Raw genomic sequence first — 13,555 nt, forward strand, 5'->3', positions numbered from 1 at the left:
GCTCAAACCCTGGTGATATCCAACTACTGTACATGAATAAAATGTCTTTGGGAAAGACACTGTTTGGCTAGCTGGCCACCCAGCTCCACTGTGTCCTGCACTGCGCTCTGGCACATGGGTTCCTGGGGTGCTCAGCATGCTACCTTTCATCCAGTGAAGGAAAGGGAAAAGCTTAAGCATGTTTCCTGCTCAGAAAGGTTTCATGATGCCCTTGGTTAAGAACATACGTGAGTTCACTTATAATTCATTACTATCTAGCTGCTAAAATGACCAACCTCTGGCTTTTCTCTGGAGATGGGAAATGAGTACATGTACCTAAACAGTTCTCACTACCTTATTTTGCCAGTAACTGAATTTGACAAAAGCAATCACTTTTGCCCTGTTTTGTTCATATATTTGTAGAAATGTTTAGGTCTACATTAGCTAGTTACTAATGACCTGAAGGTATTTTCCCTCATAAGATGGACTTTCTCAAATCCTGAGGACTTCATGTTTGGTATATTTTAAATGTTAACGTTTCATTTTTAAATTTTATTTAAGAAGATTAAAGCCTCTTAATATTTATATGTTTAAAAAACCATGAATGCTGTAAGTGCACAGATATTTAAGAAAAATAAAAACTAACTTCATTTGAGTTTCCAATATTTTTGTTTCAGCTCACATGGTTTATATGATCAACCTTTTATTTAAGTACACGTTGAAAAGTTAAACTGGTCAACTTCTGGTATTTGGAAATCTCCAAACTTAAATACCCTCACCTCGCACGAGCTGCATCCACTGCAAGAGCCAGAATATTCCCATCTCCACTGGCAGCACATTCAGTAAGTGCAGCTAGACACCGTTCAGCCAAATCTTGATCCCTGCTGCATTTGACCTTATGAAAAAGGTCAAGAAAAGGGACAATTTACATGAACAGAGAATAAAACAGAGATCAGGAAATCAGACACTGATATACATCACACAGAAATTGTTCCATAATCCTAAACTCAAAAACAAAAGGAAAAAAAAAGGAGAGAATAATATGTATCCTAGGTCTGATACTCATTCAATTTATTCATTCACTCATTCAACAAACATTTAAGGACTTCCTAAAATAATACTGAATTCCATAATCCTGATAAATCAGAAACAAGCAAGGTTAACAATAAATAATAGTGGTGACTCTCCCAAGTAGTACATGCTACTTAGGCTTTACTAATGTAACAAGACATCAAAACCAGGTAGATGTTTTACATGCGTAATTTCAAAGGCACACTAAAGAATAATAGTGACAAGGATGAAAAAATAATAATAATAGATTACAACTTCAAGAATAGTTCAGTTATATGTTGTTTTCCTTAGCTAATTAACAATATATTGGTAATAATATGTATGTGTATGATTTTTCTTTAGTTAAAAATAATCCAAAGAGGGGCGCCTGCCTGGGTGGCTCAGTCAGTTAAGCGTCGGACTCTTGATCTCAGCTCAGGTCTTAATCTCTGGGTTGTGAGTTTAAGCCCTGTGTTGGGCTTAAAAAATAAAAATAAAAATAATCCAAAAAGAGAGAAAAGAGATAATGAGAAATACTTCAACAGAGACAAAAAGACAATGAAAAGCATGGTCAAAAACTTTTCCCCTCAGGTCCTAGCTCTACTCTGCTCTGCCAACAACCTGCCTAAACAAAGTTATCTAAAATCCAATTTTTTACAAGTTTACACCACCTATAAAAAAGTCTAAAATATGATACTGCTTAAGATGCTACTAATATATAATACCTATAAGCAGAAGTGGACCAGAAATCCTATACTAAGGGCAAGGAAAAATCCAATTCCATCATCACTAGTGAATTTCTCTCTTGCCTAAAATAAAGTTTAACATCACTTATGGCAAATGGAACCCCTCAAGCTGTGAGGGTGCAGAGTTAATAAAAGCCTAAAGTATAAGAGAGAAGAAAAGTTTTCCAAATATAATAAATGTTGAGACTTTTGTGATGACTGAAAATAAAATGCTACATCCTAAATAGTACCTTTTTAAAAAACGACAAAAATGTGAGAGAGGAGTCATTATCTCCTGATTGAGGGTGAAAAAAGAAATAATGTCATTAAACGTCTGCCATTTAAAAAAATGGAAGAGCGGGACACCTGGGTGGCTCAGTTGGTTAAGCGACTGCCTTTGGCTCAGGTCATGATCCTGGAGTCCCTGGATCGAGTCCTGCATCGGGCTCCCTGCTCGGGAGGGAGCCGGCTTCTCCCTCTGACCCTCCCCTCTCTCATGTGCTCTCTCTCTCTCTCATTCTGTCTCAAATAAATAAAATCTTTAAAAATATATATATTTTAAAAAAATGGAAGAGAATAGTCGTGCATTCAGTCTAACTGAACAAAGTCTATTAGATTCCTAAAGAACATCTGAACTGAGGAGGGAAAAAAGATCTTAAAATTATCACAGGGAAAGTAAACCGAGGAAAACCATTAAAGATCACTGAAAAATGTCAAGTTTCTTGCCTTAGAAATAACAGTAATTATAAAAGCCAGAGATTAAGAGACCACGGTAGCGTCATACAATAGAAATATGTAAGTTACAACTATAAGAATATGTTTTATCTATCTTGGTATCTCAAATACATTGATTCATCTTGGCAAGAAATTGGAAATAAAGTTAGGATAGTACTGTAGTTTCAATCAAAATAATTATCTTTCATTTATAAACTATCTTACTAAGGCACCATTAAGATATATTTGACTTAAAAAAAAAAAACCGAAAGCAAATGATTCTTTCATAGTAGTATCAGAAGCCATGGTCTAGTGGAAACAAATTATAGTGAGAAGCCCTGGGTTCAGATACTCTGAACTTAATTTGTTTTTAATTTTGAGCGAGTTACATAATCATTTAAGCCTTTGTTTTAATCTGTAAATTATGGGAGGTATTATTATTATTATAGTGGTTTTTGATAACAATATGTAAGTTTCACAGAAGCAGTTGTAATGATTTAAAACATCAGTGTTTGGTGTCAACAGACTTAGATTTGAGTCTTGGCTATTCAATTATTCCGGGCAAGTTTCTTAATCTCCCTTATCTTTAGTTTCCTTAACTTTAAAATGTTGGGAAATAATACCCACCTCATGTGGTTGTTATAAGGATTAAGCAAGACAATGTAAGGGCTTACAGTGCCCAGAACACAGAAAGCACTCAAAAAATGATAACTATTATTACCTTCTTGAGTTTTTCAATCTGTTTGTTACGCACTGAAGTATTATCAATTGCCAGAACTTCCACAGATTCTTCTTTATCCAATTGGTACTTATTTACTCCAACAATTATTTCAGAACCTATTAATTTTCCAGAGGAAAATAATATGTAGATTCTATTCACAAATAATTACCTAATAGTAATGCTCTGATCATCAAATACTTTCCTTATAAGCTTAAAATTTTTAAGTAGTATTCTTAAATCTTAATGAAACTTCAATATAGATCAGCAAAGCAAATCCCAATAAAATGGGGATGAGAGGAGAAAAGAACAGGTATGTATCAGAATCTCTGTAAGGGAGGACTTTTATTATTCTCCCAAACTATATGCTTCCCTAGAGTTTCTGATAAACCCTCTTCTAACACCACAAAATTAAAATAATAATAGCAGCTGCTACATCAAGATTTATAAGGAAGAGGATTCACATCCAAAAGTATTTCCAATGTATTTTTGAATTCTCACTTTTAACAAAAAGTACTTTTAAAATTTGTAAGTAATAAACCAGAATTATAAAGACATTTCCTTAACATAGTAAGAATATATTTAGCCTCAAATTATCAGATTATTACTGTATCTAAAGACATCCTGCCATCCACCCCTTCCCCTTATTTCCTTTATAGAACTCATCACAATCTATAATTATCTTGTTTATTTATTTGTTTACTTGCTCATTTTCTCTCTCTCTTACTAAAATATAAGCTCTAAGGGTGCAGAGAGCTTATCTGACCTATTCACAGTTGTATGCCCAGACATAGTACAGTTCCTCAAATGCTAAATACTAAAAAAGTGTTGACTGACTGAATGAATAAATACTCTAATGCAAAGCACAATGACCAATAATAATATCATCTTTAAAATGCTGGAGATTGGGGCGCCTGGGTGGCTCAGTCGTTAGCATCTGCCTTCGGCTCAGGTCATGATCCCAGGGTCCTGGGATCGAGCCCCGCGTCGGGCTCCCTGCTCAGCGTGAAGCCTGCCTCTCCCACTCCCCCTGCTTGTGTTCCCTCTCTCTCGCTGTGTCTCTCTCTGTCAAATAAATAAATAAAATCTTAAAAAAAAAAAAAATTAAAATGCTGGAGATACCCACCTATACATGTATATACAATGGGCATACCTCCACACATACTCTACATATGCTTACCTGTGTGCATCCATGCATGCAAAAATGCAAACAGGGAGATGGATAGAGAGACAGAGAGATAGAGAGAGAGATAGATAAGTAGATAGAGATGAGAAACATTTTATCCAAGTTTCATTTTTCCATTATTTTTGTTTTATTAACTACATATGTTATCTTCAAACAGAAATTAATATTTCTTTTTAAGTAAGGATTTCACATATAAACGTTTTCATTTTATCTTACCAGAATCTATTCTTGCTTGCCTTCGGGCAGCACATTCTTCAATTCGAAGTTTAGGTATTCCTTCCGCTACAGCTTTGGCCATTCCACCCATCTCTTCAATTTCATCAATGAGCTAATAAGAAAAAGAGATTAATAAAACTGGAAAAGAATATAAAGATTTTTTTATAAACTATACAAATTAGTTACATCACATAATTACTAATATTAATAAAGTCGTAACTATTTTAGTTGTAAGTTTAATGTTTCATAAGAAAAGAATTAAGTTGACTTCAAGAGCATTAATTAGAAATTCTACAGAGTTAGGGGTGCCTGGCTGGCTCAGTCAAGGGAAGCATGCAACTCTTGATCTTGGGTTGGTGAGTTTGAGCCCCACGTTGGGTGCAGAGATTACTTAAATGAATAAATAAAACTAAAAAAAAAAAAGAAAGAAAAAAATTCTACAGAGTTAACAATACACTATTGTGTATTTGAAAGTTGCTAAGACAGTAGATCTTAAAAGTTCTTATCACAAGAAAAACAATTTTATAACAGTGAGGTATAGATAGTAACTAAACTTATTCTGTTAATCACTTCACAATTCATACATATATCAAAGCATCATGTTGTATATCTTAAGCTAACACAACAATATATGTCAATTATATCTCAATTTAAAAAAGAAATTATGGGGGCGCCTGGGTGGCTCAGTTGGTTAAGCGACTGCCTTCGGCTCAGGTCATGATCCTGGAGTCCCGGGATCGAGTCCCATATCAGGCTCCCGGCTCAGCGGGGAGCCTGCTTCTCCCACTGACCCTTCCCCTCTCATGCTGTTTCTCTCTTGTTCCCTCTCTAATAAATAAATAAATAAAATCTTTAAAAAAAAAAAAAGAAATTATGTACTTAAAGTTACTTGAAAACAGAAAAACTAAGATGTAGATTCTGGAAAACACAGAACGTCTCACTCAAGTCTTGGAAAAAAACTAAAAATAACATCAATTCTCTCATCTTTATTTTCAGTTACATAAATAAATATTCTTTAAAAATATATTTCAAAATGCAATTTTAGTTTTGATTTGAGCAGCAGAGTAATGATATAACTCCAGCTTTACTGATACTAGGAAACATCTAAGCCTTTAATCACAGCCTCATATATTCATGAGATGGTGGGAAAAGGAATGGTGGAAGAGTATATGACTTAGCAGAAAAGAACAAAGTTAAACTTGTTTTTTCCTGAAGAATTCAAGAAATAAGAATTCATGTTGGATTCAAAAGAAGCCAAAGGTAAGATAGGAAGCTAAAAAGATGGGGGACTACTTTAGAATTTGTAACTACCCCTCTCCCATTCTGTCAAGAGAACCAAAGTTTACTGCCTGCAGAAAATGGACCAAAGTCTACTTTGGCAGAAAAGCAATGGGCTATCAAACATCAAGTACAGAAAGAGGCAAGGGCAAGATGTCTTGTTGAAATAAAAACCTGCATTCTGAATAATACCACTAAAGACAAAAGGCACATAGAGAAAACAGACAATACAGGATGTAGAAGAAAACTTCAAAAAATGTAATTAATATCCTCAGGAAAAAAATAGATTCTGTTTTAATTAAACAAGTAGTATAATATACAAGGGAGAAAATCAGAAAACAAAACCCAGCTTTTAGAAATTAAAAATATGATATATGAATTTTAAAGTAAGTAGAAATTTAAAGTTGATGACTCTCCAAGAAAACAAAACAGAATCTCATGGATGAGTTATAGAACAGATAAGAACATCAGAGTATCTTTTAAGGAGGTCCTTATCCAATAACTAGGAGTTCTAGAAAGAGGAACCACAAAAAAATGGCAGGAAGGAAATTACCAAAAAGTAATACAAGACAATTTCCCAGGGCTATGAGAACATGAAAAATGGGGGAGATAAAAAATGCCCACCGAAGGTCCAGTACAATGCAGGAAAAAATACACACACCAAAGTCCAGCAACTCAAAAATAAAGAGATCCTAAAACTGTTAGAAAGTTCCTGAGAGTGAAAATAGCATCAGATTTCTAAACAGAAATAGTGGAAGCTAGAATAAAAAGTTAGGATAAAAAGTAGATCCACGCTTACACACTTCCAAATGAAAGTAATTTCAAACACAGTTAGACTATCCATCAAATACCAGAGGAGAACGAAGACATTTTCAAACATCCGAAGTTCCATATAAGTCATCTCCCATTTACCACTTTTAGAGGAGGTTCCTATGAGGTATGCTTCAAAATAACAAGGGATAAATCAACAGAGGTAGACACAGGATTCAAGATACAGATTCAACATAGCAGAGGTAAAAAGAATTCCCAGGATAATGGCAAAGGGCAGTCAAAGGGCCGCAATGGTCAGCACGTCTAAAGAGAAACCAGTCGATATCAAATGAGAGCACTGGAGGACTTCAGAAGGATATATATACTATTCAGATATAATTGTATAGTATTATGAGACAAGAAAAAGCAGAGGTAAGAATCAGCTAAAATACTAAACTACATACTACAAAGCAATAGATAATGCCTAAAATTGATGGAATTAGACCTTGTATATATGTGTAATTCTAAAATATGGAGATACAAACAAAAAAAGATGTACTGATTCAAGGAAGCAGGAAAAAAGCAAGCAGAAGACAAAGAACTGTTTTTTTTATGTTATAACGTTTTAACACTCATAGTCTTTTTAACTCTTTGAACAAAATATTTATTACAAATACAAATATATTTTTAAATTATGTTTCCATTTGTATACTCTTAAAGTTGAATCTAAAATTCTTTTTCTCTCATTTTATAAATCTTGATATAAATCTATCAATGATTTGATTTATAAATCAAAATACCTATAAATCTTTATAAATCTGTAAATCTTAAAACCAAAGTTTCAAAGAAGAGAAACTGACCTTCAAGGCAGCATCATAAACATCATTTGTGAGAGATTCCATCATATAAGAACCTCCCCAAGGATCAGCCACTTTGGGAATCCCAGATTCTTCTTGAATAATGATTTGTGTATTCCTCGCAATTCGAGCACTTTTCACAGTTGGCAAACCCAAGGCTTCATCAAAAGAATTTGTGTGCAAAGACTGAGTCCCTCCAAACACTGCTGCCATTGCTTCTACTGTAGTACGAATAATGTTATTGTAAGGATCCTAAAACATTTAGTGAAAAAGAAAAAGTCAAAACAAGGCAACAGTTGATAAAAGATGCTATGATTAAGCAGTGGCTTCTGCATACTTATTTTGCCAATGTCTATATTAGGCTTCAGAATATCCAATAAATTTAGACAAATTAGTAAACAAGCCAGATTTAACAGGCACTCAACAAATGATTTATTAATAAATGATCAAAGAAACAGATGAACAATGTACTATGAGATAAAAAATCTGCGACTCATTCTGTTTCTGATTGTGCTTTGGGTAAATCATTGGACCTTTCTGAACTTTAGCTTCATTAGCTGTAAAAAGAGGTTAAGACAAAAATGATTATTAAAGTTCCTTCCAACCCTGAAACTGTACTTCTCCATTTATAAGTACCTGAAGTCATATTTAATATGGCTATATTAGTTTTTATTCACTTTTAAGTGTATAAAAGCATTGTAACTTTAAAGTTATAAATTGGGGCGCCTGGGTGGCTCAGTCGTTAAGCGCCTGCTTTCGGCTCAGGTCATGATCCCAGGGTTCTGGGATCGAGCCCCACATCGGGCTCCCTGCTCCGCGGGAAGCCTGCTTTTCCTTCTCCCACTCCCCCTGCTGTGTTCCCTCTCTTGCTTTATCTCTCTCTGTCAAATAAATCTTTAAAAAAAATAAAAATAAAAAAAGTTATAAATTATTTTTAATGTATCAAAATAATTTAGTATGTAAATAAAATGCATGGAAAAAGATTACCACACAACTTTCTAATAGAATGAAATTAAATTACTCAGATGATAATAGTCTTTAAATGGGTCTGTTTGCATGCATGAACACATAACTAAAATAAGTAATATATATGCACAAAATTTTAATCAGGCAATTTTATATTAAGAATTTTAACTCAAAATTATTTAAGACTGATATTAACTAAATTATGGTTTTTACTTCTTCCTCATCAACACAGTTTTTTTTTTACTTTTAAAAAGGTAAAACAGCAATACAGGTTAAGTTGATTTATATGATTTTATATTGTTAACCACTAGAGGGAGCCAGTTTTATTTATTATAATACGTGTTAAAAAACATTAAATGTGCATTATGCATCAGAATACTTATAATTTTCAAATATTAACAGATGGGTTCTTAAATCTACTTCCTGACTGCGCTATGTTGCTTGTAAGACAATATATGACTTTACTAAACCTCTATACTTTAAAATATATATATATACCTGCTCAGTAAGTGACCATCCTGATGTCTGACAATGTGCTCTCAGAAGAAGAGATTTAGAGTTTTTAGGCTGAAACATTTTCTCTATTAAGTGAGCCCAGAGTCTTCTCCCAGCTCTCATTTTTGCTATTTCCATATAAAAGTTCATCCCAATTCCCCAGAAGAAAGACAACCTAAAATAGTAATGTTAAGTCCATTATTTGATGAAGCTTAACAATATAAAATGGAAAATAAAACTAATTATATCACACACTAAAGAAAATAGTGTCCAGATTTTAATTTCAAACAATTTAATCTGAATTAAAATCAAAGCATATACAAGCTGGTGCAACCACTCTGGAAAACAGTATGGAGGTTCCTCAAAAAGTTGAAGATAGAGCTACCATTTGATCCAGCAATTACACTACTGGGTATTTACCCCAAAGATACAAATGTAGGGATCCGAAGGGGTACGTGCACCCCGATGTTTATAGCAGCAATGTCCACAATAGCCAAACTGTGGAAAGAGCCAAGATGTCCATCGACAGATGAATGGATAAAGAAGATGTGGTATATATATATATATATATATATATATATACATACACAATGGAATATTATGCAGCCATCAAAAGGAATGAGATCTTGCCATTTGCAACGACGTGAATGGAACTGGAGGGTGTTATGCTGAGCGAAATAAGTCAATCAGAGAAAGACATGTATCATATGATCTCACTGATATGAGGAATTCTTAATCTCAGGAAACAAACTGAGGGTTGCTGGAGTGGGGATTGGGGTGGGAGGGATGGGATGGCTGGGTGATAGACACTGGGGAGGGTATGTGCTATGGTGAGCACTGTGAATTGTGCAAGATTGTTGAATCACAGATCTGTACCTCTGAAACAAATAACACATTATATGTTAAGAAAAAAAAAAAGAAGATAGCAGGAGGGGAAGAATGAAGGGGGGGAAATCAGAGGGGGAGACGAACCATGAGAGACGATGGACTCTGAAAAACAAACTGAGGGTTCTGGGGTGGGGGGTGGGAGAATGGGTTAACCTGGTGATGGGTATTAAAGAGGGCACATTCTGCATGGAGCACTGGGTGTTATGCACAAACAATGAATCATGGAACACTACATTTAAAACTAATGATGTAATGTATGGTGATTAACATAACAATAAAAAATTTAATTTAAAAAAATCAAAGCATATATACTTAAGTAACTTTAAACCTAACAGATAAAAGTACAGTTTTAGGCACACAGAAGAAAGAGCTGTGATTATTTGCTTCAGGTAGGAATTATTCACTTTAAAAATTGGTTTTTTGGTTTTTAGAAAAGAAGTTCCTCTTGTGCCCTCAAATAAAGAATGAATCACTATCCAAAAATAAAATACTTCAAGAATACCTGGTATGTAAGTCAGGGGTCACCTGTGAAAGGACTAAAACCACCAACTTGTTTTCTTTGGATATCAAGAAAGTTTTCCTGTTTTTTGTTTTGTTTTGTTTTTAAAGAATAATTATATATTTGGTCTAGGCATTTATCTCTCCAATTGCCCCCAAACCCACTACTCCTTTTTATTTTATATTCTGCAGCTGAGTTATACATTTAGTTTACTTGCCTATGCCTAAAGGCACAAAGACTGTGTTTCTTTATATAAGACAAGGTGAGCCTTAAGTAAAGAAACTAAAAACTAATAAAAATTAGGGACGCCTGGGTGGCTCAGTCAGTTAAGCGTCTGCCTTCAGCTCAGGTCATGATCCCAGGGTCCTGGGATCGAGTCCCGCATCGGGCTCCCCGCTCTGCGGGGAGCCTGCTTCTCCCTCTGCCTCTGCCTCTGCCTCTCTCTATCTCTCATGAATAAATAAATAAAATCTTTAAAAAAAAAATAAAAATAAATAAATAAAAACTAGTAAAAATTCTTGATATACCCTGGGAAGTTCTTAACACTGCTGTTCTCAAATACTGTCTCAGGATACCTTTTCATTCTTAAAAATTACTAAAGACCCCAACAAATCTTTATTTGGATAATATCTATCAATATTTTACATATTAATTCATTTAGAAACAACAACAAACATGTTAACATAATTAACACTTTTATGAAAAATAATTATACTTTGCTAAAATAAAAAATTGTAATAAAACAGTCACTGTTTTACATTTTTGCAAATCTAATGTGTGGCTTCAGGGAAGACAGCTGGAATCAATATCTGCTTCTACATTCAAACTGTTGCAACATCACATATCATGTAGCTTCTGGAAAACAACAGTGTACACTTTTGAAAGAAGGGAGGTGAAAAAGGCAGATAAAGTCTTAATACAATCATGAAAACAATTTAACCTGAAAGACCCCAGGAAGGGTAGTGACCCTGAAGAGTCCTTGGACCACACTTTGAGAAATGCTGTCATAATATGTATAAAGGTATAAAGGAGCATTCACCAGTCTATAAACAATCTGAGGACAGAAGTCATGTCTTTTCACAAGTTTTTTTTTCCCCCAGCACATAAGCTGGTACTCAGCCCAGAGCAAAACTTAGCAATTATTGTTTAGCTGATCAATTTTTGATCACCAAATTTTAGCACTTCATGAACTTCAAAGCTCTTCCACATTTTTTTAAGATTTATTTATTTATTTGAGAGAGAAAGAGAGCACGAGCAAGAGGGGGAGAGGGAAAGGGAGAGAGAATCTCAAGCTGACTCCACACTGAGCAAAGAGCCTGACACAGGGTTCGATCTCAGGACCCCGAGATCATGACCTGAGCCAAAACCAAGAGTTAGATGCTCAACCAACTGCGCCACCCAGGCACCCCAAGCTTTTCTGTATTTTTCATACAACTTTATTAACAAGCTATTTTGAAACAAAAATGTTTTAAATAGCACTGTGCATTCCAAAACATTTACATTATGTAAGTGCAACAGGAAAAAAATGAAATAAATGACTTTTTTAAATGGAAAATTAAAAGAATAAAAGCTAATACGCCTGAAATATGATGTTGACATTTTAATTGTCAAAATATGTCAGGTAATTGTATTTTCTGAATAGCTGGAAACAAGATTCTTCTAATTACCAAAAAGTAGTCAAATTTAATTCTGATTTTTAATTATACACAGTATTGGCTTATTTTCTCATTATTACTCCAATAAAACATAAGAGGATCTAGGTATGACATTTATAGATACCAATTTATTTTATCAGTAGATCTACTGTAAATTGGTCCTGAAAATTTTCCTAGTATTGAGACAATGTCTGAGGTCAATTTACTCACCTTGGTGCAAATTCATCAATTGTCAGACCAGCTTGGAGTCCAGTTCTACAGTATTCCAACCCATCTGCTATAGTATAGGCCAGTTCCAGAATGGCATCAGCCCCTGCTTCCTGCATATGGTATCCACTAATTGAAATTGAATTAAATTTTGGCATGTGCTACATAAAATAATAAAAAATATAACAGTGAATAAAAATTTTAAAAGGCTCTATTAAACCCATTTTCTAAAAGACTATTATTTTTAAATGATATTCAACTCAGATATACTAAGTAGTCTTTAGTATTAACTGAAAATATTTAATGCTTACTTTGTTACATTTAACTCACTCCTCAATTTAAGTGGTGATTCAACGAACCATCGTAAAAACTGCACCTGTTTTATTTTTCTAGTGAAAAAGAATCTGCACTAACCATTCTTTAGAGTCAAAGTTTAAACTCTGAAATTAGTTAGTTGAGGTTAGGAATGCAACCTTTAGTCTGAGAACTGAATAAGCCATCTTTAATTCTAAACCAATGACTATGACCTCATGAGGTCCTAAGATCTCATAACTTTGGGCTAATCTGCTAAAAATATATAAATTAAATTTTATTAGTTATCAATTTCCTTATTTGAGTAAAGTCAAGTATATGGTGGGGGGGAGGGGAGAGAAAATGATTCAATCCTTAGGACTATATATTGAAACAAAACAGGATAAAATACATGGCTTAAAAATCAAAGATTTCAATTTGATTTACTGTGACATTTTTAAAATTTATTTTTATTTAAATTCAATTAACATATAATGTATTATTGGTTTCAGAGGTAGAGGTCAGTGATTCATCAGTCTTATATAATACCCAGTGCTCATTACATCACGTGCCCTCCTTAATTTCCATCCCCCAGTTATCCCATCCTCCTAACCCTTTCCCCTCCAGCAACCCTATTTGTTTCCTATGCTTAAGAATCTCTTATGGTTTGTCTCCCTCCCTGATTTCATCATTTTATTTTTTCCTCTCTTCCCCTATGATGCTCTGTTTTGTTTCTTAAATTCTACATATCAGTGAGATCATATAATTGTCTTTCTCTGAATTATTTCGCTTAGCATGACATTTAATGCTAAGCATATCCCAGACAGGTTTTTTTCCTGCCAAAATCACTAAGAGAATGGCATTTCAGGGGGCACCTGGCTGACTCAGTGGATGGAGCATGTGACTCTCAATCTTGGGATTGTGAGTTTGAGCCCCACATTGGGTGCAGGGATTACTTAAAAAACTAAAATAAAAAGATTAGAAAAAAGATGACATTTCCACCATTCTCCTAAAACTTTTAATTAGGTAGGGTACATATCACACATATTCTGCCCAAGCCCCCAAATTATTATCCTTCCCA

At 34.2% G+C, this 13,555-nt stretch overlaps 1 protein-coding gene across 4 annotated transcripts in view; it reads right to left on the minus strand.

Moving 5' to 3' along the window:
* MMUT (methylmalonyl-CoA mutase) overlaps positions 1-13,555 on the minus strand; it is a 39,742-nt gene that overhangs the window by 17,626 nt on the left and 8,561 nt on the right. For all 4 annotated transcript variants that reach the window (XM_045867003.3, XM_045867000.3, XM_045867002.3 and 1 more), the window contains exons 4-9: positions 12,187-12,344; positions 8,938-9,109; positions 7,477-7,725; positions 4,589-4,700; positions 3,190-3,305; positions 759-874 (exon numbers count right to left, since the gene is read on the minus strand). In XM_045867003.3, the coding sequence (XP_045722959.1) occupies positions 759-874; positions 3,190-3,305; positions 4,589-4,700; positions 7,477-7,725; positions 8,938-9,109; positions 12,187-12,344 (923 nt within the window). The remainder of the gene's footprint in view (positions 1-758; positions 875-3,189; positions 3,306-4,588; positions 4,701-7,476; positions 7,726-8,937; positions 9,110-12,186; positions 12,345-13,555) is intronic.

This window comes from Mirounga angustirostris, unplaced genomic scaffold (genome assembly GCF_029215605.1).
Source record: "Mirounga angustirostris isolate CCGP_5_RB_7025 unplaced genomic scaffold, mMirAng1.0.hap1 SCAF_8, whole genome shotgun sequence".
NCBI lineage: Eukaryota > Metazoa > Chordata > Mammalia > Carnivora > Phocidae > Mirounga > Mirounga angustirostris.